The sequence below is a fragment of the Macaca fascicularis genome, chromosome 6, assembly GCF_037993035.2.
Source record: "Macaca fascicularis isolate 582-1 chromosome 6, T2T-MFA8v1.1".
Lineage (NCBI taxonomy): Eukaryota > Metazoa > Chordata > Mammalia > Primates > Cercopithecidae > Macaca > Macaca fascicularis.
Window position 1 is genome coordinate 161,236,669 of NC_088380.1, and position 25,194 is coordinate 161,261,862.

Here is a 25,194-nt window from a genome sequence, read left to right on the forward strand (position 1 = left end):
ATCCCTCCCCGGGGCCGGAGAGTCTGCGGCCCGGTTCCCAGTTCTCGCCGGGGTAACTCTTTCCTCTTCCACTTTCTCTACTTTGAACCCATCCCAGCAGAGTCCAGGAAGTAGCCTGGCGCCGGAGACTGGCGGTGATGATGCCCAATGGGACGCGCCAGCGGCGGCAGCAGCCCCGCCCAGAGAGCAAATGAGACCAATGGTCGCGTGAAGGCGGGACTTCCGTTGTCCCGCGGAGGGCGGGGGGAGCGAACTGTTGTGGTGCGGCGCGTTCGGCGGGCGGCGGCCGGGCGGCCCTGGGGCTGCCGCGGGACTCGGGGCGCAGCTGAGCTGCTGCAGGGGTGGAGTGGGCCGGACGAGCCGCGGGGCCCGGGTGCCGCGGGTTCGAGGCCGGGCCCCGCGCGAGGAGGCCGCGCCACCCCGGGGGAGCTGCCCGGCAGCGAGTTTGCCCCGCAGCCGAAAGAAGGCGGGAGCCGGCGGGGGCCTTCGAAACCCCCTGGCAACCCAGGCCCGGAGTCCTTAGGGAGCAGCTGTTTCCTGGGACGCCCTCCCGGACGCCCCCGCTGCAGGGTTACGGTTCTGGGCCCCCGGCAGAAGGCTCCTCCGGGTGACCCCCGGCGGGGCCCTGCGAGCCGCGGGAGCCGACCCCGGGGCCTCGAGCGGGGAGGAAGGGGGCTTCCGGAGGCGGAGAGCCGGGGGCGGAGGGACCCAGGCCTCTCGGACGCGGGGCAGGGCAGCGCCCGGGCTGGAGACGGACTCTGGGACCCTCGGGTGCGGGAGTCTCAGCGACCTGCCCCGCGGCACGCGCGGCCGCGGAGTGGCCTACCGGGGACCCTCCCCCAGAGGGACCGGCCCGGGGCGGGGAGATGAACGGCTTCAGCACGGAGGAGGACAGCCGCGAAGGGCCCCCCGCCGCCCCCGCTGCCGCCGCCGCCCCGGGCTACGGCCAGAGCTGCTGCCTCATCGAGGACGGCGAGCGCTGCGTCCGGCCCGCGGGCAACGCCTCCTTCAGCAAGAGGGTCCAGAAGAGCATCTCGCAGAAGAAACTCAAGCTGGACATCGACAAGAGCGTGAGTCCGCCCCCACCCGCGTCTGGGCCCCGGCGCCCCCAGCTCTCCGTCCGCTGCCCCGGGCTGCGGTCGGGACTCCCTGGGCACTCCCCGCCGTGGGCCTCGCCGCCCCGCGTCTGCAGAACTGAGTTGGACTCGGCATTTCAAAGGCCGCTCCAGCGCTGACATGCTCTGACTGTGATTCTACCCAGATCCGGGAGGATGGGGGCGGGGACTTCAGGACTCCTGCTGCCTGGGAAGATTGGACAGCAGTTTCCAACTTGTTTTATTGGTTTATGGTTTAGACTTTAGAGCAGGGAGAGGTGGGTTAATTTTGTTGGCCCTTGAAGCAGCAAGAATCGGAGGGGCGGGTGATGAAGATACCCGGCTCTTTTCCAACTTCTCTCTCCTTCTAGGAACCCTGTTATTCCTTCAGACAGAGAAAGGTGGCAGTTACTTCCCTGGCTCCCGCAGCCTCGGTATCTGCAGAGTGTCACCGAGCTAGCTGCTTCGCAGGCAACTGTGGGAATGGGTTTTTCTAGGATGTGGCAGAAATAAGACCAAGGCCAGGTCTTGGGAAATGGCTCTTGCAGTCAATGTGACTGGAGGGGGAAGAAAAGAAATCAATTTTCTTAGTGGTAGTTTCTTTTGAAATAAGGGGGTGGAGATTTAAATTTAAATCGGATTGCCCTGCTCTTTGTGGCTTATTATAGGAAACTTCTGTGTGATTTCACCACTTCTAGTTAACAATTCTGAAGCTGTGCCTATTGTTAACCAATTAAGAACTTTTTAGTTTGACATATGTTGCTGCAAGCCTTAAGTGATTGCTTCATGATTAGGAATTGAAAATGAGTTAAGGGGATATTTAATATTCAGGTAAACTAGCTAAGAGCTTAGGTGGTTAACATCCATTCTCTTTTAGAATCAGAATTTCTCCACAGTTGTAGGAAATCAGAGACTGCTTGTTAAACTGAAAGGGCGTGCGCGTTTCCTCTCTGGTTTTAGGGTTGCAATAGGCCCAGAGATAGGAAGTGAGGGTGTCAGATACACACAGCACCTAGGAGGCTGGTTAATTTCTTAAACATACTATCTAATTTACTTCCAAGCCCTATATATAAGTCTTCATTAAGTCTCTAATAAATAAAAAATCTCTCCTGTCCTTTTTTTTTTTTTTTTTTTTTTTTTTTTGAGACAGAGTCTCTCCCTTGTCACCCAGGCTGGAGTGCAGTGGCAAGATCTCGGCTCACTGCAACCTCCACCTCCTGGGTTGAAGCGATTCTCCTGCCTTAGCCTCCTGATTAGCTGGGATTACAGGCGTTTGCTGCCATGCCTGGCTAATTTTTGCATTTTTAGTGGGGATGGGGTTTCGCCATGTTGGACAGGCTGATCTTGAACTCCTGACCTCAAATGATCCACCAGCCTAGGCCTCCCAGAGTTCTAGGATTACAGGCGTGAGCCACTGTGCCCAGCCCCCTGTCCTTTCTTCAGACTCTTCCCTCCTACCCCTGTTTTTAAGTTAATCATTATAGTACAGTTGCTACTCTTGCATGGACAGTTGCTATTTTTAAGTGGTTGGGAGAGAGTTAATGGCTTTCTTACTACAAATCTCTATCAATGAATACATGAATGGAAGTTATCTGAGAACAAACAAGGGGCTACACAACAAGGTGATCCCTTGTTAGGTCACCTATTGAGGTGAAATGCTTATGACAATGAATTCATCCACTTAGAAATACTGCCTGCCTTCTGTGTAGGTTGTTAGAAGTTGCTTTACTTGAGCAGCTTATAATAATATTTTCCAGTCCTTAAAAAAATAGAATCTTCCAGTCCTTTTAGATCACTGGATGCCTTCCCATCTGAATGATTTTGCTGCTGCAACCAGGACTCCTTTTATTTACCCATTGACTCTACTTGAAAACCTACATTGAGCTATGCTGATCATTTCACACCCACTGTCTAGAAGAAGGGCAGCCTGAGCCTAGCATTAGTGTTCCCAAAAGGTAATACTTCTGAAGGAGTAAGGTTTCCAGGTGGAATCATTCACAATTTGTTTTAAGGTGGTGTTGTGGAGTCATTATTTCTGAAAGGGATTCTATTTCTTTCTCACAGGCTTGGGCAGGAATTCAATTCCAAGTAACTGCTATGTTACAATAATTTTTAGCTATTGCAGAAAGTGAAGGAAAAAAACCTAGAGCCTTTGCTACCACCTCCTGCCCCGACCCCACTCCCAAAGGCCACTGAGCTCTGAAATTTCTGAAAACCAGTATGTACATGAAAAGGGTTAAGGAGAAAATTATTATTTATCTTGTAAGAGAGTATAGCAGAGAACCTTTTTAAATAACAGCACCAAAAATTCAACTCAGGCTGTTTAACTCATTTTATATAGACTTTGGCAGTGTTCTGTGATCTATTAAAATATTAATACACCTCCAGTTGACATTTCTGCTTTTTTTTTTTTTTTTTCCCCCCGGAGAAAAGTGGAAGTTGAGAATAGTATAAAGGAAAATGCTGCAGTAGGAAAAGACATGTACTAGGGGGGCAGAAGGCCTGGGTGACCTTGGCCAGGTCATTTCCTCACTCTGGATGGCTTCATTTTTACCCTTCTAGAAAACGGGATTGGGGTCAGTGGGATTGTACTAGTGATTGCTAAATTCTCTTACAACTAGGATTCTGTTATTCTATTGTCCTGATCTGAAATCTCCCAGCTGAAGCTTAAGGAAGCCACCTATTCTCTCTGTTCTCCTATGAAGTTTGTTAATGTGAACTTGAGCAGTTGATCTGAGTGGTCTCGCCAGTCTAGCTAACGTGCAGGACCAGCTTCCTCTCAGGGATGCAGAGTGGGCTTTGTTGTGCTTTCTTCCTGGAGAAAAGCATGTTCAGTATTATATACATCAGCTAGGTGGGATTCTTAGGGACAGTGGCATGTGCTGTGTTCGAAAGTCCGAGTTGAATCTGACAAAGCTATCCCAATTTGTAACCACGTAAGTGGCTTTCATTAGCCTAAGCCACTTTTAGATATAGGAGATTTCCTATATTGGTACATCAACATTTTCCGAGTACCTCCCATCTGCAAGACACCATCACGGTATAAACTTAAAAGTACTCATGACTCACTAATCCAGCCACATGAAAGTGATCATTCATCTGAATGAACAGTTTTCATTATTTTCTCCATGAAAAGGTCTGAATTAATTGATGCGATTTCCTGCCAGCTTACTTTTATCTTTAAGGATTTAAGGAATAAACTCAAATTCAGAAGTCTCTGCAGAACATTTGTGAAACAGCTGTTTCACTATCAACAACCCCAAGTCATTTGCCAGGCATTCAGTTTCTGTAAGGTTTTTCAATGGCTCCTCCAGCCAGCCATGGAGGATTCTTCATGTCTTAGCTGTTGCTGCCACCTTCACTTACCTCCATCCTGTATTAGAAAATCTGTAGTATCCACCTTCTTGTATGTGGTTCTACCTTGTAAGAATTTCCACATCTTTTTCCACTTTTCTTTGTGGATCAGATGTGAGATAATGCAAGAATTATAAATTGACACATAGAAACAAAGTTTTTCAGAGAGTTATTATCCTACAATAGTAGCTATTGTAAGTGTAAAAATAGAGTGTCCCAAATACCATTGCCACAGTCCCTTGTGTCCTGCTTTCCTCCTCCCCAGGACAGTGCATTCCAGCCCACTATAAGTTCGTGACTCCTACAGGTCTTCTGAAAATGTCGCATCACTCCCTGCTTCCTTGAGGGACTCTGTCTTGCCGGAAGGAAAGTCTAAGCTGTTCTCATGCCCACCGCCCAGATGCCTCACTTTTTCATTATGCTCCTACATTACATGGGCAGCCATCATCACCCAACTGACACTGTACCCTGGGCCTCCTCACTCACTCTTTCTGTCATCCTCCATTGGAAACTCTAAAGCCTTGGCACTCCTACCCATCTGGAATGCTTCCTGTCTGCCTAAAGTCCTCCCTTTTAGTCAGGGCCCTTCACCCTGAGCATCTCTGTTGCAGGAATCTCTTCCTTTGCTGAATCTGTACCATTTACTGTTTTCACCATTCACTGGAGGCTTGGTGTATGATACGCCACAAAGTGTGATGTTAGCGTTCTCTTGGTGTTCTTCTGCACCTCAGTAGTGAGCTTCTGGGAGGCCTACATCTTGTCTTCTGTCTATCTCTCCAATGCCCTGCAATGGACGGAAGCCCCACAATTTGACAGATACCTGTTGCTGTCTCCAAGGAATTGGCCAACTCTGACTTTGATTTTTCTGTCCGTCAGGTAAGGCACCTGTATATCTGTGATTTTCACAAAAATTTCATCCAGAGTGTCCGAAATAAAAGGAAGAGGAAGACAAGTGACGATGGTGGAGATTCTCCCGAGCACGACACTGACATTCCTGAGGTAAAGGTCAAAGAAATCAATTTGCGGAAGCTGGAAAAATGGATTCTAATCTGATCCTCACCTCTGGCCTGGTCTGCTTTTTGTATTAAGAAGTAATTTTAGTCCCCTTTGTTTTGCTGTGGATTATTTGAAAAGTGAATTATAGTAATACAGAATCTGAGAGCTAAAAGCTTGGATACCCACTGGTCAGACTGCCCCATCATTTTATGGACAGGCACAGAGAGCCAAGGTCAGGTATATAGTTTGGAGGCTCTAGTCTGGGGCCCTTTCCAGTAGACCACGCTGTTTTTCTGCAAGACGCCCCTGACAAATGCGTAAATACAACCACAGTGTCACTTTTTAAAAAACCTTGTTTAAAACCTTTAGAGAGTGTGTAATGGTTTGGGAGAAGTCTCTTCCCCAGAAAATGAAGATGTAGGTCATCAGTTCATACCAGCTCTGATTTTCTCTCACTGGTTTCTTGACACCTAGTCCAGGCTGTTCCCAAGGATCCATTTCAAAGTTGACTAAACTGGACCTGGTTTTCTCAACTCTAGCACTGTTGACATTTGGGGTCAGATAGTTTTTGTTGTGGGGACTGTCCTCTGCATTGTAGGATATTTAACAGCATGCCTCAGCAGCATCCCCTCATGGGATTCTACCCATCACCATCCTGAGTCATGACAATCGAAAAGTGTCTCCAGACATTGCCACACCTCCTTTACAAGACAAAATCGTCCTGTGTTGAGAACCACTGCGCTAGACCATGAGACCTAGGCTTCTCAAACTGGAAGGCCGCCTTCCCTTCAGGTGCCTGTGTCTATTAAGTGAGGCTTCAGGAAGGAATATTGGATTTTCTTTCTACTAAATTGTTTTCACTCAAGACTCAGCAAAAGAAGAACCGTTTATAGTGTACATTGAATATTTGACACATGAATATTTCATAAGGCAACCGCCTGTTAGCACTCAGAGTGAAAATGACTGTGTAGGAATAGAAAGAGTAGGCGGGCCTTTGTCTGCAGATGTGGAGGAAACCGTTGAAAATCTGGCCCTTTCCCTCTGCCCCTCCCTGTGTCCCCTTTTCCAATGTTGGTTTACAGAATCTTGCTGTTGCTTTTAGCATTATTGTTATTTTATAAAGAAATGGATGTATTCGATTTCTAAGTGGTTTTCACCAAAAAAAAAAAAAAAAAAGGTTTTAAGGAATGTTTTGAAAAGAATGAAGGACTTTGGCCCCTCATATTGATCATTCATTTTGTTTTTAAGTGCTCTCCACCTGCCTGAAGCAAGAACAGCTCTTTTAGAGGCAGGTAAAGGCAGCCCAACTTTATGGGCCTTCGATTTTTCATGACTATGCAGCTTTCCTCTCTTCCTTTGTTAGAAACAAAAAGGGGGGGTCCCTTCCCCTCTGTTATCCAGTCATCTGCAAAGACCCCAACCCTAACCTGCTGGTTTGCACATTCACTACAGTAACTTTTGAACTTTCTCTGGAGGGAGGTTAAGGATTCTAATACCAGAAGGCTGGGCCTAGGAAAGGGCTATTTGAGGATAACAGTTCTTCCCACTGCCCTCCTTTGTGCCCCTTTATCTGGTCGCTGCCTCGTTCTGGCCTATCTTCCTCCAGGATGTCTCTGGTTTTTGCCTTTGCTCTCCATCTTTGGTGTCCCTTCTAACGTCACTGCCTCTCCAAAGCTCAACCTCTTTATCTCATTCTGCTTGTTGCTATAGCATCTCCCTCTGTGTTCCCCCATCAGTGTTCCCAACAGCCACCACCAGACCCATCCTGTGCCATCACCCTCTACCCTCTGTGATAGCTCCTTCTGTTTTTCTAGATGTGCTACCATCCATTCTCACCTTTTAAACCCATCACAGTTGCCTGTGACCCCCTTGCCCATCTGTGCCTCTTCCAGCTTTCTGTGCTCTGATCTTTTCTCCTGTTCCCTACCCTGTTTCTCAGTGCCTTATCAGACCCTGCTTCTCCTTAGCTTAAGCTTTACCTTCTCCACCAGTTGTGTGAGATCAGCCCACCCCAGCCAGAACTGTTTTTCCACTGTTATTTTTGCCCTCCCAACCAGTTACTAGTCCTCAATGGACCATTTCTAAGACCTCTTTTGAAGCCCTCCCCATCCTCACCCCTACCTTAGTGTAGTGCTAGGCACATAGTGGGCTCTTGGTGAGTCCTGGTTGGTCAAGTGATGGATAACATTTTTGTCTTCTTCTCCCTAGGTTGATCTGTTCCAGCTGCAAGTGAACACCCTACGACGTTATAAACGACACTACAAGTTGCAGACCAGACCAGGCTTCAATAAGGCCCAGTTAGCAGAAGTAGGTAGACAAAATTGCCCTCTAAAGAGAGCCAGCATTGTGCTGCTTCTGATGGTTACCCTGATTCTCCCTTACTGTGTGTGTCTGCTAATTGTAATCTCCTCCAGAGTTCTGGAAGCAACTCCGTATTCCTCTTTGGCACAATTTAGAACCCCACAGCTTTAGACCTGCAAAGGCCTCAGCTCCAGAAAAGAAACCATGGCACAGAAAGAGGAAAGGATTTGCTTAAAATCACACAGCAAGTTGATAGCAGAATTTAGCCTGGGATCTCATGACTCCAGATTCTAAGTCCTGAGTGTTCATTTGTTTGAATCCTTTTTGCAAGATTCTTTTTTTTTTTTTTTTTGAGACAGGGTTTTGCTTTATCACCCAGGCTGGAGTGCAGTGGCACAGTCTGGGCTCACTGCAGCCCCAACCTCCCAGCTTCAAGTGATCCTTCCCACCTCAGCCTCCAGAGTAGCTGGGACCACAGGTGCACACCCCTGTGCACAGCTAATTTTATTTTTGTAGAGTCGCGGCCTCACTATGTTGCTCAAGTGATTCTCTTTGGCTCAAGCAATCCTTCTATCTCAACCTCCCAAAGTGATGGGATTGCAGGCATGAGCCACTGTGCCTGGCTTAGCAAGATTCTTATAGATATGATCATTTTGTGTGTCAGATTAATCATTGCAAAACCTTCCTGATGTTCTACAGGAGCTATTTTTTTTTCCTTGATTTCTCCTACTCTGGTGTTGGTAATAAAAGTATTTTAATGAATGGCACCCAAGAAAGTTTTCTCCTGCCCTGAGTTCTTAACCCAGTTTGGAGTAGGGGGAAGTGCTCCATTGGCCATTTTTAAAATACATGAACTGCCTGGCTTGATAATTCTGTCTTTGTCACTTCTGTAGGTATTTTCTCGTCCTTCTTTTCTTTCTTAATCCCTCTTAATATATTTTTCTGCCTATTATAGAAAAGTTGGAAAATGGAGAAAAGAAAAATATAAATCTATCATCCAGAGATAATCGCTCTTCATGTCTAGTTCTCTGTCTTTTTCTATCTGTTTCAGTCACCTCGATCCATTGAGACTTCCTGAAAGGCTTCCAGCCTGTTTCATTTTTGGTTTTTCCTTTAGAGGTTTCTTGCTCGGCCGTCACTTTTTCTTAAACAACTTCTTCACCAGTGTCCAGATGACACAGAGGAGGTCAGAAGCCTCTCCTACTTTAAAATAACATCACCCACTGCCAGTGTTCTCTCTGGTGGAAGGGAAAGAATGAGGTGGGGCAGGAGGAGACCTGCATTCTCATTACTTACAGAATGAAGTATTAGGAGTATTAGTAAATGATGCATTTTCCTTCAAATCTGATGTGTCTTTCAGGAGGCAGTTATGCACTACTTAGAGGAATTTTGGGGTTCAGATACCTCTGTTCAATTGGTTCAATTGGCTGTTCATTTAACACTTTTTTTTTTTTTTTTTTTTTTTTTTGAGACAGAGTCTTGCTCTATCTCCCAGGTTGGAGTGCATTGCTATGATCTCAGCTCACCACAACCTCTGCCTCCCGGGTTCAAGTGAGTCTCCTGCCTTTTTCCCAAGTGGCTGGGATTACAGGTGCCTGCCATCACACCCGGCTAATTTTTGTATTTTTAGTAGAGACGGGGTTTCACCATGTTAGCCAGGCTGGTCTCAGACTCTTGACCTCAGGTGATCTGCCCGCCTCGGCCTCCCAAAGGGATTACAGGTGCGAGCCACCATGCCCAGCCTAACACAATTTTTATTTGTTTTTGAGACAAGGTCTCGCTCTGTCCCCTAGGCTGGAGTGCAATAGCGCAGTCACAGCTCACTGCAGCTTCAACCTCCTGGGCTCAAGTGATCCTCCCACCTCAGCTGGGACCACAGGTGCATGCTATGACACCAGGCTAATTTTTTAGTAGAGATGAGGTCTCCACTGTGTTGCCCAGGCTGGTCTCGAACTCCTGGCCTCAACTGATCCTCCTGCCTTAACCTCCTAAAGCATTGGGATTATAGGTGTGAGCCACCACACCTGCCCCACAATTTTTAAAAAACACTCTTCTTCCCACTTTCAAGGCCTGAGAGGTTTGGTAGCAGCTGGCCAACCAGAGCAGTCCCCGTCTCTCCTCCATGAGTAGGACTGTGAAATTATGCCGTGACAGGTGGTTGGCTGCCACTGAAATAGAACTGCGCCTTGAAGAGTTTTAGGTTAAAAAGCCACTTTTGGATCCTGGAAATTAAACCACCTACATCCCTGGGGAGAAAGGGCAAAGGCCATTCTGAGTTCCGCACACGGCAGGAAGTTCTGCAGCGTTTGTAATTCCTGCCACAGCTTGCAAACAACTCCCTGTTCCCTTTGTACAATGTAGAATTTGCGGTGTGATTTATGCCTGGTTTAAGGAACTTTGGTATTTTCCCCCCACATAGACTGTGAGTCGACACTTCAGGAACATACCTGTGAATGAAAAAGAGACCCTTGCCTACTTCATCTACATGGTGAAGAGTAACAAGAGTAGACTGGACCAGAAATCGGAGGGTGGCAAGCAGCTTGAGTGAGGATGAAGCACATCTTAAAGGAATGAAGTGTAATGCTTGATGCACAGGTGATATCTGCTACATTTAAGCCCATAAAGACTGTTAAATATTATTGTAAATAAAAAAGTTTGAATGATGAATATTGTAAATCTTTTTGGTCAGGAGGATTCTCATGATTCAGCATGTGTATAGAAAGACTTTCTTTTAAGATAACTCTGGACTAAAAAAATCAGGATCATTAAAAGAATTTATGTATTTCAGCATTCAACAAAGCATTAAGTCAATTCTACTGGAAATGTGGGATAAGAAATATTTTGGTAATCACCTTCTTCTCCACCAGGCTGCCACGTGTGAGCCGTAGCTTGGAATAGCTGCAAGGTGCAATTGACCGTGGAAGTGCATGAGCAAACCCACATCTGGACTTGCATGCTGCCCGCTGGCGACATAGATATCCCGCCCGCTTTGTTGCAAGCTTTGTCATTTATCAGCAGATCAGTTTGACACTGGTCCCCCTCACTCACCCTGTGCCTTGTACACAGGAGGCACTCAATCAGTAGGTATTGGCTAATAGAGCTGTCACTAATAGTGCCAGCCTTGTAACATCTGCTTCACACCTGTCATTACTGAGACCTCTGCCATTTCTGTTGCTCACCACTTAACTGCTAGAATGTGGAGGAAATCCTGATACACCAACAAGGAAGTTTCTGATCAGATAAGGATTTCAGGACAGTTGCATGTGCAAAACTGATTTTGTTGAGGGTTCCAGAAACACTGATATAGAGACCCTCACAGAAGATACAGTCCCTTATGCACCCCACTATACTTCACTCTTTGGGGTGCAGTTAGATATTATGACCTTCAGCCAAGCTTCTTGGCAATAAATGCATTGACACACTGACATATTTAGTAATTTGGGGTAAGTGTTTTTAGAAGTTTTCATCCTAAGTTCACAACCACCATGCAAGCTGCCAGGGGCTATGTGATTCCTGTCCAGAAGTCCAGCTTAGGATTGAAAGGCTGGCTGGCCTTGACTCCCTGGGCTCTGGTCATCAGCAAATCATGAGTTTGGGCAACAAAGGTCAGTTCCATCTGATGCTCATTTTTGTGAACAATTTGCCTCCCTCTTAGGGAGAAAGATTGCTAAAATAATTTTTGAAAATTACCTAATTTTTTTGTTCAAAACGTTGAACTCCTCAATCTAATTATATCAGAGCCAAAGTATCCTGTGAAAACAAAGCTTTATATCCAAAAATATGCTTTTGCAAAATTCTTTAATCTGTGTAGTGGAGGGCAGAGGGTATGGGGTAGGAGGGTGGGAGAAAGAGAAGAAAAAGATTTGGGTTCTGATTTATGACCATCTTGACGTGTGGTCAAAGATGTCATTTTCCTACTTAGTTTCAATTCTGAGTTATTTCTTAAGCCTTAAATAAGAAGAATGGACAGCCTGGCCTGGCAGAGTTTCACAGATGGCTTAATCGGAGCACCATCACAGAGAAGTCAGAACTACACCCACTACTGAGCAGGGTGGCGGAGTGTCCAAAGGTCTCAGTGCTGTGGAGCAGAGTACTACGCTTTCTGTGGAATGGGGACAGGGTCACCATGCTCACTAAAATGCAGTGTGTTCCATTGCAGCAAAGCTTTCGCCTGTGTTCAAAGTGCATGTCTAGCAGATTGCAGCCTTTTTAATTACATATGTATAAATGGGTGTACATAGAACATACTCTGGACTGTGAGGGCATCCTATTTTGGTATGCCTCCTGGCTATGGATGGCATGTTCCAGTGCTCTGTGAGTGTTTTCAGTCATTCACATTCGCTATGTGTTTAGAGATTCTATCCCTGCTTACAGCTGAAAGATGTTGATACAGGCACCAAGAAGGCTGAGGGGCAGATGGGGCCTGCAGGTTAAGGCATTGTTAACTTACTCCATGGAAATGTCCATATCTTAATGAGTAAAAAAGTGTACTTTTCTGATATGTAAACCAGAATTGTGGGCGTGTAGGTCACATCACTATTTCTTTAGCAGCAAATCTGTTTTCCCAGTTGAGAGAGACAGTAGCTTCTGCACAAGAATATATGGTGGTAGGATCCATCTGTTCAAGTGTGACTGAAAGAATCTTTGTTCCAAAGCGAAACCTGGGGAAACATTTTACCTTCAGCCAGATACTGTGTGTCCACTTGGGTCCCTGGTTGTCTTTCCTCTAAGGAGAGGTACTTGTGGAAAGTGGAGGTTGTGGGCATCTTTTCAACCTGACCTTTCAACAGGTCGGGTGAGAGAAAAGACAAAGCTATTTGAACCTTTGTTTTTCTTATGTCCAGAAATCTGTTCTTTCATCAGACCACTAAACCACTCGCCTTAGCCTCTTCTGCAGTTTCTGGTGGCTCTATCTGTGCGGAAGGGACTCCTGCCTGTGAGAAGTGGCCAGGTCCTCCAGAGCAATGGGGTCTGGCTTCAGGGAGCAGTGGGGTGTGGGGAAAGCAATGTTCATCTTGGCTGCACCATTTTTATACCACCCATCAAGGACTCTTGGCGCTTCTCTCCACCTGTGACGTAGCAGCATTGCCTTCTTTCCTCTTGGTGCTTCTGGGCAAAACTGGAATTTGAAATCCAGAAGTGGTGTTGTCTTTTTACTTAAAGAGTATGGTTCCTGCCTCACTTCCAGCCTGGTATGGTTCTTTGATAGGCCCTGAAGGTTCTCACATGGAAACATCCGTATCCTGCCATTCATATTGTTTTAAGATTTTTTAAAAAACAATGGACAAACTTCTTGCTTCAAAGAACAAACTCTTAGGCTGGCAACAGCATGTAAAAAAGATCATAGCTGAATCTCATGAAAGATTAAAAACCAAAGTATTCAAGACCAGTGTTGTAAAATGAAGAGGAATTTTACTTACGTGTTACAGCTGCCAAGCCGTTAGATGTTCCTGTCATAGCTAAATAGTCACTGCTAGCCTTTCAGAGAACAGATAGTAACAATTGTTTTCATCTGCAGTGTTGCATCTAATTTTGGTGTTTTGGCTCTTTATTTTATGGGAGGTTTTTTGTTAATATCCTGCAGGGCAACTGCCTGGTGGGAGGGAGAGGATGGAAGAAGGAACTTACTCTGGGTGCCTTGCCTATTGAGGGAGGCTGTGCCTGGTGTAGAGCCCAGAGCAGCTGCTTCATGGAAGTCATCCAGAGGCGCTCTCAGTCATTACAATGACAAGATCTCAAAGTTGGGAACGGGCTGTCAAGTCATCCAGTCTAGTCTCCACATAGGTGCTGACATTCTGCCTACAACCATCCCACCAAGGGGTTGAGCAGTCTGGACTTAAACACCTCCGAGGACAGAGAACCCACTACCTCCTGGAGAAGCCTGTTCTTTGCAAACCTCTGGCTTTTCTATGTCCTCTGTAATTTCCATCTTAGTCTGTGCCCCATGAGGGCCACACGGGACAAGTTATTTTTGGCAAAGCACCTAATTGCTGGCGCTGTCCCAAAGCATAGCGTTTGCCTTTTGGAAAGAAACAATGCTAGGACACTTTGGTATACCGTCCTTACCCCTGAGTATTAGTCCACTCAGGTCCTTGTTGGAGAATGTTGAGAAAACCCTACTGGCTGGCTTGTTCTTGCCAAAGCTGGGGGAGGGGAGGGGGGGGACGAGAAGATGTTAGCAGCCTGCTAAAAGACAGATGACTCAGTTCTGTGCTTGCCCCACAAAAACGGATGCTCACAACATCAGGAAAACGTTCAGCTGGAAGATTTATAACTTCGTTGCTTTGCATGAAGTTGAAAGTTTTCATGGTTGCCCAGGGCTTGTATCTTAGATTCCTGTAAGGACTTCACACTGTTTTTACTGAGAAAACAAAGCTTCAGGACTTAAGGGTCTCAGCGCCAGAGAAGTGCTGTATTTTCAAGGTGGAAAGTCTGTTAAGCTTGCTGTTGTCCAATCATCCGTTTTTAGAGATGGGGAAACTAAAACATAAAGATGTGCCTGAAGTCTTATGGCATCTTCAGAACCAACCTCTGGCCCTCTTGACCTGTCTAACATTCTTTCTGACTTACAGGATAACTCTAATTCAGTCTAAGTCAGCTGCCCTCAGATTCTTGAGAACTTAAAATTGAGCAGAAATTCCCAAGGCCAACCTGGCTGTCAGGGACCAACCTGCAGAACTCAAGATTGAGTGAAATGTTTAGGCCAGTTGAGTTTTGCAAAATGAGTGGTAGGGGAAAACAGATCTAGCCTGTAATTTAAAACCAGGGTTCAAAAGCCCTAGTGGGAGATGTAATATTGTCCTAGCATTTAAATTCTCATGAAATGGGCTTGGTCTGTGATCTCTTGATCAGACATCTGCCTTCCAGGTGATCCTTTGAGGTTGTATAATTCAGCTGGTCCTGGCTCGTGGTCCCTGTTACTGAGCTGGGCAGTTGAACTGAAGGTCAGACAAGCGCAAGATCATGCCTTGGGAAGCATGGTGCTTTAGGGGTGCCTTTTTATTCCTTTCATTGTATTATAGACTGTTTCCAAGTTTATGGTTAGAAATGGTAAAGTGGGTCTGATGTTTTGAGGTAGAATCCAGCCTGGGGCAAGATATGAACTGTTCTTGAGGTAGAAATGTCTACAGTCAGTTGTTTCATCTAGCTTGCATCTTAAAACACAAGCCCTTCGGTTGCTTTCATGTATTGAACACATTTGCCAATGACAGAGGGTTATACAGGATCCCTCTTTTACATTTCTATTGTCTGCTACGCTCATCAGAGTATATTTTGGGGAATGAGGTTTTGGGGGTTTTTTTCCCATTTTGTAACTGCCTTATTGAAAAGTAAGTGCCCTTCCATTCCAGGCCTCCTCATATTGTACTTGTTTCCTGCCAAATCTGGGAGATCATTTGTATTTTAACTTTGTAATCTATGGCTCTGTACTGTTGAAAGGCTCTCAATTCTATGGGGTCTCCTTAGTATGTATGTGACTTTTCATGTTGCAATATCACACAGATGGGATGGCCCGACTTTTGCTCTTAATAAATAATCTGAATGAGTAAGAGACCCTCTGTCTTCCCTTTGAATTTTTATATAGAATTCAGATGCTTTCACTTCCACATTTGGCCCCTGGCAGTGTATACAGTGATTAATGATAGTGGTCCTTCCTCCTAGCTCCAAATACTAGCACCTACATTCCCGGTGCACACTGAGTTTAGATCCCAGAATGTTAGGCCCAAGTTTCCAGTACTGCTATTCCATTCACTCACCTGGAAAGAGACTGACTGGGTCCAACAGCCTGAGTCTGGAGCTCAACTTCCATGTAATATACTGGATGCCCTGGGCAGAGTTCTCCATCTAAATAAACTGGATGGAGGATTGATTGCACATTGAAATACCTGCAGAGGGTGAGCTGCAAACTGGAAAACTCAGGTCCTTTCTAAGGGCAGCCACTACTCAGCTCCCCATTACTGTAGCCTTACGGGCACACCAGCCCCGTGTGACCATGTCTTGCAATTTGACTGGAGAAGCTGGAAATCCAGATCTTCATGTAAACATCCCAATGTTTAAATGTCTCAGACATTTTTAACAGTGTGTGACCTGGAGTTTCTTCAACTAAAATAGAGTCTTGCTATTTAAAGTTGATCCATCATCTGGGCATTTGTTGGAAATGCAGAATCTCCCGGCCCCTCCTGCTGGCTGTCTACTGAATCAGAATCTGTGTAGTAGCAAATTCCCTAGGGATACTACAGCTTGAGAAGCCAGGGCAGTATGACTGCACGTTACTGGTGGAGGTCCCTGAAGCCTACGAGATGACGCCTCTTGCCTGTCCTCACAGTGCTGGAGAAAAGAAAGGCAAGCCTCAAGTTCAGGTCTCCCACTTCAAACCTGTCTCTGGTGCCACTTTACCACAGGTTTGTCCTCAGCAGAATGAACAGGGAGACGTGCAATAAATATTTGTCTTTATCATATTAGTTACATAGAAGTAATACATCTTAACTCTAAAATTTTAAGCCTTACAGAAATGTTAAAAGTGCAGATCCTCCCCACACCCTCCTCCTCTCCCATTCCACTCCCCTGTAAGGAGCGTGGAGGGTGGCTTTTCATGAGATATTGGAGAGGACAGGGAGTCCTGGCTCTCACCAAGGAGCTCACAGAATTAGTGATGGATTGTTGCTGAAGGACACCATCATTTACAGGGTCCCTGAGCTGCTTTAGAAAGCAAAGGAAGTTCCAGTTTTCATACCGTGTTTCTTAGCATAAGCAGTTACTTCCCTTCCTCTGCCTTCCTCCCATTCTTTTATACTGTGTCTAACCATGGGGGCCTGCCTGCTGTCCCCAACTTCCTCACACACTGAATGGCAAAGGGGTGCTTTGTCCCCACACTTTGAAAACTGGCTGACCCCCTGCTGAAGTAAACATCCCTTGAGGATCCACAGATAACAATTTAATGGAAAGATGGAGATGAACCCACATGTTAATAATGCTGTTAGAACAGAAGTTTCACTAGGAACCTGACACCCTTTTATTTTCTTTTCAAAATAGAGCCTTAGGACATTGAGGATCAGATCATCGGAGGTCCAGTGTTGTAATCCCAGCACTTTAGGAGGCTGAGGCAGGCAGATCACGAGGTCAAGAGATCGAGACCATCCTGGCCAACATGGTGAAACACCGTCTCTACTAAAAATACAAAAATTAGCTGGGCGTGGTAGCACGCACCAGTAGTCCCAGCTACTCAGGAGGCTAAGGCAGGAGAATCGCTTGAACCCAGCAGAAGTTGCAGTGAGCTGAGATCTCACCACTGCACTCCAGCCTGGTGACAGAGCGAGACTCCATCTCAAAAAAAAGAAAAAGAAAAAGAAAATGTAGCACTTGCCACCCCCCACCCATCAGAATCCCCTAAGTACTCTGTTGCAATGCCAGTTCCTGAGCCCCCATTCCAGATCCTCAAAAGGAAAAGCTCAGGGTCTAAGTCCCAGTAATAATGATTTTTAAAATTTCTCCAGGTAAGACTTAAGCTCAATAAAGTTGAGAAGCACCAATCTGGTCCAGAGGTTTCCCAATCCCAGCGCAGAGATGAACAGCTTCAGTATCATCTGTTCAAATACTAGTTAAAAGGTCCCCTTGAGCTCTCTTTCATGAGAATCTTCTCAGGTGAAGCCCAGAAAACTATGTTTTTATGAAATCCTCTTGGAGGCTGGGTGTGGTGGCTCACGCCTGTAATCTCAGCAATTTGGGAGGCTGAGGTGGGTGGATCACTTGAGGTCAGGAGTTCAAGACCAGCCTGGCCAACATGGTGAAACCTTGCCTCTACTATACAAAAAAATTTAGCTGGGCATGGTGGCACGTGCCTGTAATTCTAGCTACTAGGAAGGCTGAGACAGGAGAATCGCTTGAACCCAGGAAGTAGAGGTTGCAGTAAGCCAAGATTGCACCACTGCACTCCAGCCTGGGCGACACAACAAGACTCTATCTCAAAAAAAAAAAAAAAAAAAAATTCTCTCAGAAATTTATTTGCACATCCAGGCTTAGGAACCACTGAGTCCAACCCCCTAAGGCCCTGATCAAGAAAGTATTATAAATATGTTATGTTCAGCATCAAACAGCTCAGAAGTGTCAGAGTCTGAGCAAACAGAGTGACATGCACAGCCACAAAGACACTGTTAAGACAAGTCATTCAAATGGATGATCTTCAGTCTGCATAAAACCAGAATGTTAATAACCCACCATTCCAGCCCAAGACCTGACACAGAGGAGGACACTATATTTACTTAGTACTGGAACTGAGTCTTCTGTATACTCAACAGTTTTTTTGTCTGCAAAGATCTTCCACATTCAGGAATAATAATAGCTATCAAGTACAGAGTCCATGCCAGACAATGGCTAATAGTTTTATGTGCATTAATTCACTTAATCTCACTACAATCATACCAGGTAGGAACTATTATTAACTCCAATTTATAGAGGTGTAAATACAGTCTCAGGAAAGCTGAGGCACTTGCCCCAGTAACAATGAGAGCCAAGGAGCTAAAGGCACTCCCAGGATGGATCCCCAAGGCTTGCCTGGCTCTAGGGATGCTGCTGTCAACCCCACCGTCAAAGAACTCAGAATGCCAAGCTCTGAAGCAGCGCAGCTACAACATTTACCCTTGTCCCAATCAACTGGATTTACTAAACTTTAATGAGGGATTTTGAGAAGTCACTAGGACGCTAGTTAAGAAATTTAATAGGGTTTAATGGAGGTTAACAAGGTACATCCAACCTTCTAGTCAGGTTTTAACTTACCAGAGCTGAACAGAGATTAACAAGCCCAGGAGGTGTAAAGGCACCTGCATGATTTAATGGGGTTAATGAAACTGTCAGAGGTTGGCTGAGAGGGACAGAACTGGAGCATGCTGCTGTTAACAGTCGATCTGGTTGAGGTCAACAGACATGCCCTGTTCTGCCCTGGGCACCACAACGGTAGCAAGTAAAAAAAGGCCACAACTAATATGGCAACCATGGTTAGTCCTCATTGGTGATTTTGGAGTAAATTTGACTTTCTTCTTTGTGCTTTCTTGGTATCATCTAAACTGGTTATAATGAGCACAAATTATACTTGCTAACTCCATGTATAGCCACACTCTATATGATTCAGAGTAAGGGGAAAATACCAAGAAAAAGGCATTCTGAAAAGCAGGGGAGCTTCCCGGAAGACGAGGCACCTAAGCAGGCCCTTGAAGGAAACAGGTTTGATGAGATGAGAGTGAAGGGAAGTCCAGGCTGACATGACTGTGAATGAGGAGCAGAAAGCCTCATGCTGGAATGAGGACCTTGAACTTTGGAGTTATGAAACCTGCTATTATTTAAAAATCCCCCGTTGATGAAATATGGTCACAAAAATATTTGAGTATCTGCTGTAGGCCAGGTGCCAAAGGAAATGGACTCTGTCCTCCAGGAGCCAGGAATTTCAGAGGAGCTAAGACTCAGACAGGAGTGGGAAGTAGATCTTCCAGTACTAAAATCACAGATTCTGTGATGAAAGCTCAGAGCCCTGCGCCAACCCTACTTCTGAGGAAGGAGCAGTGCATAATGGGCTCTTGAAGTCTTAGAGAAGCCAATGAGGCTTAGCAAATGTAATGAGCTTAATTAAGCTAAGACGGTTAAAAGAGACTTCCTGAGGGCTCACAGCCACCAGCAAGATTGGCCTCTGTTAAGTGAGCAGTGGGAGGGCACCTGTGCCCAAGCAGAGCCTCTCCTGCCTAAGTGATGGGGGATGCAGGAATGGATCAGGCTTCAAGGGGAGCCGTCCAGTCAGCTGGGCTGGGACAGATTCAGCAGAGCTCAGACTCAGCCACGTCCACTAGCAACTGCCAGAAGGTGAAATTGTATCTAATGAAACTTACTGAAGCCCAAAGAATGAGGACTGAGGGAATCAATTACTCACAAGACCGCAGCCTGCCTACTGGGGTTTATCTAAACTAGATGAAGTTGAACTTGGCTGAGTCAATTTAAACAGTTCCAAGGAGCCTCCTTCATCTTCAGCGGAGGGTGTTCTCTCTCTGGTGGCTAATATTGTTTTCAAATTTATGCTATTCATATTTCTATCGAGGAATATTTCCAAAGCTGGATATGAAAAGATGATCAGGATGGCCCAGCTGCAGAAAAATAACTATTATTTGTTAAGTACCTACTGGGAAGTAAACACTGTGCTAGCGTCTTTATATATGGTCCTAATCCTCACACAGACCTGCAAAGAAGCTATTATCATTGCTAGTTTTCAGATGGGAAAACTGCGGCTTGGAGAAGTCAAGCGACTTACCCAGGGTCTCACAGTGAACTGGGATTTGAGCCTATGTCAATCTGACTCCCTCATGCACCATGCAACCTACACCACAGAGAGAAGTGGAATATTGACCATGCTGGGGAGATGGAAGAGTGGTAAAAGCTGTTGGAAGAACTCAGGATCCCAGCAACCTGGGTTATTTAGTGCGGGGGGAAACTGCCCTCTGTGTTCCATTAGCCCCATGTAGTAGTGGCAGAAATATTTTGAGTTACTAAGAGAGAATTGTGTTTTGTTCAGTGGCTTCTATTCAAAGGAATAGGAAAAAAAAAATGTGTGGTGCATTTCAGACTTCACATAGTAAGGAAACACAGATCCTTGTCCCTAAGGCACATTTAGGGAAGAAGGCCTCAGAGATCTTGGGTTGCCAAACCCCAACGTCCCTCAGGAGTTAGGCTCACACCCAGGACTCCTGGTTTTGTGAACTTGCTGAGTCCCTTCTCTACGCCCCTGAATTGCCAGAGGAAGTTAAAGAAAGGGAGTTCTGGGGCTCTGGGCTCGCCTTGCACGGAAGAGTCTGGGATCCTGTCTGGTTTCTCGCACTGAGAGTGCAGAAGAGGGAGTATGGCCACCAGGTGGCGCCCTCCCCTCAATCGGTGGCAGCCTCAGGCCACAGGGGAAGGCTCTGAGAGTATTTTCTGTCCCTCATAGAGATGCTGTATTTGGTGAATACTTTGATTCACACCGTTGTAAAAATCCTAGAGAGTCCATGCAGAAAGGAACTTAGATCTGGTCCCCCTTCCTTGTTTTACAGAGTCCAGTTGGGGCAAGGAAGTTTCGAAGGTCACACAGTAAACTGAACCCCCTTCTCTTGGCTTCTGGGGCTAGTGCTTTTCCTGCCACACTAGCTGTTCTTGCACTTCTAGCCACACCTCCCATGCCCCACCGTCGGATGGCCTGAGCTCTACCCGCAGCCAAGAGCCCGGTCTCAGGGGGCCCTGAAGAGCCACGCTGTCTTCCCCTTTCCTGCCATGCTCTGTGGTTTCCAAAGCAGGCTCAGCAGCTCAACCTCAACAACAGCAGCAAGAACAACAGCTCGTGTTTACCACCTGCCTACTCCAGGCCAGGCTAAGAGCTTCCCAGATCCTCAGAACGCTTCTGGACGCCACTCTGCCTTCCTTTTTTTTTTTTTTTTTTTTTTTTGAAACGGAGTCTTGCTCTGTCGCCCAGGCTGGAGTGCAGTGACACGATCTCGGCTCACTGCAACCTGCGCCTCCCAGGTTCAAGCAATTATCCTGCCTCAGCCTCTCCAGTAGCTGGGAATACAGGCGCACACTCCCATGCCTAGCTAATTTTTGTATTTTTTTAGTAGAGACGGGGTTTCCCCATGTTGGCCAAGCTGTTCTCCAACTCCTGACCTTGTGATCTGCCTGCCTTGGTCTCCCAAAGTGCTGGGGTTACAGGCGTGAGCCACTGCACCTGGCCTCTGCCTTCCCTTTTACAGAAGAGAGCTCTGGGGCTCAGAAAGGTTAAAAAACCTGCCCAATGCCATGCAGCTCATTTCACCAACTCACCTAGTTTTGAGTACAGGCCTGGGGGCCCAGTCTAGACCTCTCTGTTGACCTTGGCCAGGCCTCTTATGCTAATATGTTTTCTGTTTCAAAACACTTTCTTTTTTTTTTTTTTTTTTTTTTTGAGACGGAGTCTCACTCTGTCACTCAGGCTGGAGTGCAGTGTCGCTATCTCAGCTCATTGCAACCTCCACCTCCCAGGTTCAAGCAATTCTCCCGCCTCAGCCTCCCAAGTAGCTGGGATTACAGGCATGTACCCACACGCCCGGCTAATTTTTGTATTTTTCGTAGAGATGGGGTTTGGCCGTGTTGGTCAGGCTTGTCTCGAACTCCTAACCTCAGGTGATCCACCCACCTGGGCCTCCCAAAGTCCTGGGATTACAGGCGTGAGCCACCACACCCAGCCTTCAAAACACTTTCAAAGACTTTTTCCTACTTCAGCATGACAAGAGTTCTGTTGTGGGGAGGAAAGATATTGTTAGCCCATCTTAGAGACTAGAAAACTGGGGCACAAGGAGATGACTGGACCAAGGTCACCTGACTCACAGTAGACTTGGAACTGGAACTGGGTGGGACACTCCAAAAGGCACTCCACATCTGGCTGCCCAGCGACAGCCCCCTACTGTCTCTGGGAGTCATGGAACTCAGTGGCTGAAAGGGCAGGTTTTCGAGTCGAATGCATCTGGGTCTGCAGCCTGCCCTGCCACTTAATAGTTATCTGCCTGGGCCAGGCACGGTGGCTCTCGCCTATAGTCCCAGCACTTTGGGAGGCTAAGGAGGGAGGATCATTTGAGGTCAGGCGTTCGAGACCATCCAGCCAACATGCTGAAACCCCATCTCTACTAAAAATACAAAAAGTTAACCAGGTGTTGTGGTGAGCACCTGTAATCCCAGCTACTCAGGAGGCTGAGGCAGGAGTATGCCTTGAACCTGGGAGGCAGAGGTTGCAGTGAGCCGAGATTGCAGCACTGCACTATAACCTGAGCAAAAAGCTAAACTCTGTCTCAAAAAAAAAAAAAAAAGGTCCTTGTTTTGAAGGTTTAGTATGAAAAAAGGAATGTAAAATGTCTTACTAATAATTTTTATATGGATTCATGTTGAAATTGTATTTTGGATATATTAAGTTAAACAAAATGTATTATTAAAAATAATTTCACCTGTTTCTCTTCATGTTTTTATTGTGGCTACTAGAAAATGTTTAACTACCTATGTGACTCACAGCTTTACAGCTTGCATGATAGTTGTACTGTACTGTGCTGCCTAAAACAGTTTCAGAAATTCGATGGCTACACTCTGCCTACCCGCTGGGTTACCTTAGTGATGTGGACTATCAGGGCTTTGAAGCAGGAATCCTTTCACTGGGTGTGTCCTTGAGAAAGTCACTGAAATCTTCTGCATCTGTTGGAAATATGCCCTGCATCTCCAAAGCCAGCAAACAAACCAAAAGAAACCCTCAGTGCCTCACAAGAATGTTATGAGGATTAAATAAAACAATAAAAATAGCTCTACCATAGGCAACACGCTAAGTGCTTCGCATGCCTTATCTCTTTCCATCCTCACAGACCCCAGGAAGTTGCGGCAATGATTGCTCTCATTTTGTAGATAAGAAAACTGAGGTTGAGAAATGTTCAGTAACTTGTGAAAAAAACTGAGGTCGGGAAATGTTCAGTAACTTGTGCAGGGACTCCTGGCCCCTGTATTGTTCTGTTCCCTGCACTAGAAGTAGAAGGTATTAAATAAACGAAGAGAAAAGAAGAGCACAACTTCTCTGAGACCCTGGGCAAGTCCCTCTCCTTTGTAAGCCTCAGTTTCTCCTTCTGCAAATGAGGGACATGCTTGGATAATGGGTAAAGGCCTTTGAGGTCTCAGTATTACGGGGTGCATTCACACTTCAGTGAACATAAGCCTTTCAGGACTCCTCTAAAGTCCGATGCCTTCCATTGTCCATTTTGTGGGGATAAATGTGCATTTCTGTTTGTTTTAATAACATTTGTAGGAGCTTTATATAGTGTCTACGTCTGCTTACATTAGACGCTGTGTATTATAGTTAAGAGTCTTTCACGATTTCCCATATAAACCTAGTTTTTTATGAGTTTGGGAGAGCTCAGCTGTAAAAACTCTCTCAGCTGAAAAAATTTTGTTTCTAACAAATTGGGTTTAAATCAGGAGGCTGGTTTCAGACACTTTAGAACGTGCATATTTTTTCTCCTTAGTCACTCTTCATTTAAAAATGAGACTGGCTGATTTCTTAGTTTCGTTTCTTTTGTGAAGATTTAGCAAAACTATAAGCTTAACCGCTGGTTGCATAGACAGAAGGTATCTAGTGCCTTTTCCATAAGAACCCTGGGTTTGAGGCGCACCTTCTAATCGGGGCTCAGCCTTTGACTTTTTATGTGACCCTGAGCTGGTCACATCAGCTCTCTTGGGTTTGCCTTTCCCACATCTGTCCGTTGGGAACATCATTCCTGCCTTGACTGTCTTCCAGATTATGGGGAGGAAAGTGTGCTTATAAAAGTGGAAGTACCCGGGTAAGGTAAACGTGCCATGCAAACACCAGAGGCTACTGAAAAGAATAACATGCTGCATTCTTCACCAGGAGAAAGTAGATTCCTGAAATCAGAATGCTACAGACGGGAAAGCAACTTGGAGCCTACCCTCTTCCTCATTTTCTAGATGGGATCCACTCAGAGCCCTGACAGGGGAAGAGAGTTCCAGGAGAATGCTGGAATTAGAATCCCAGATCCTTTCACATAACTCCTTCCTCCGTTTTTTCTCTACCTTACTTTGGAGACTAAGAAAGATCAGACTGAGAGAAACTGTATTTGGGCACATGCGTATGTACACACACACACACACACACACACACACACCCCTGGAGGTGCTCCGAGACACGGGGGAAAACAGGTCTCTGGAGGCAGTCATGCTTGCACTTTGATACAAGTCCTGTCTGCCATCCATGTGACCTTGGACAAAATCCACCTCTCTGAGCCTCAGCTGCCTCAATATTGACCTCACAGAACCCTGTAAGGCTTATATGAAATAATGCATGCCAAGAATTTAAATAATTTTCTTTATAAATGTTAGCTGCTATTATTTCATTCATCAGTAGACTTTAAAGTAAGAAAAAAGACTGCTGTGTACAAGGAATAATAAACTCTTCAAGACAAATATTTTCTGTTGTATGTTAATTGATCGTTATTAGGATCTTTTCATAATATTTATGCCCACAGTGCCTAGCACATGGTGGGCACACAATAAATGTATGTTAAATAAATGGTGTATTGAAAGTATGCTGGTAACAGAACAAATGAGAAGGAAATTGCGGCTTAATTTTTATTGCAAAAGTAATACTTATTCATTATAAGACATTTAAGAAAATTATGGCTAAGCAAGAGGAAAAGTTAAAGTTACCCTTATTCCCACAAGTCAGAGGTAAAGGTGTGAAGGTTTTGATGTATATTCTTCCAGTTTTTCTCCACGAATAATATTTATTTGTTTTTACATGAAAAGGGTCACAATGGACAGTGTTTGGTGCAATGTGGGAGGAGGTTTTCTCCTTTAACATATCATGAGCAATTTCCATGTCAATTCCCACAATTTTTCTAATGGCTGAGTAGTAACCCACGGTACT

General features: G+C 45.7%; 1 protein-coding gene across 4 annotated transcripts; it reads left to right on the forward strand.

Annotated features, from left to right (window-relative positions):
- The first annotated feature begins 258 nt into the window (after positions 1-258).
- On the forward strand, positions 259-15,296 carry SAP30L (SAP30 like). Of its 4 annotated transcripts, none has more exons than XR_012414308.1 (5): positions 259-1,070; positions 5,325-5,447; positions 6,693-6,736; positions 7,653-7,751; positions 10,165-15,296. XR_012414308.1 is itself a non-coding variant. In XM_065546997.2 (5 exons), exons 1-4 carry the CDS (start codon positions 867-869, stop codon positions 10,291-10,293), a joined length of 555 nt encoding a protein of 184 aa, XP_065403069.1. In that variant the 5' UTR covers positions 863-866; the 3' UTR covers positions 10,294-10,340; positions 10,613-10,749. The 4 variants fall into 4 exon arrangements, 2 of the variants coding, with proteins under 2 accessions (XP_005558410.1, XP_065403069.1); XR_012414309.1 differs by having other exon boundaries at positions 863-1,070; positions 6,693-6,732; XM_065546997.2 differs by lacking the exon at positions 6,693-6,736 and having other exon boundaries at positions 863-1,070; positions 10,165-10,340; positions 10,613-10,749.
- Positions 15,297-25,194: the final 9,898 nt, after the last annotated feature.

Bases quoted from the DNA above. Each gene is read 5' to 3' on its own strand.
- SAP30L (XM_005558353.5), top strand. From the start codon at position 867: ATGAACGGCTTCAGCACGGAGGAGGACAGCCGCGAAGGGCCCCCCGCC. The intron at 5,448-7,652 runs GTAAAGGTCAAA...TCTTCTCCCTAG, and splicing joins ACGACACTGACATTCCTGAG to GTTGATCTGTTCCAGCTGCA. The intron at 7,752-10,164 runs GTAGGTAGACAA...CCCCCCACATAG, and splicing joins ATAAGGCCCAGTTAGCAGAA to ACTGTGAGTCGACACTTCAG.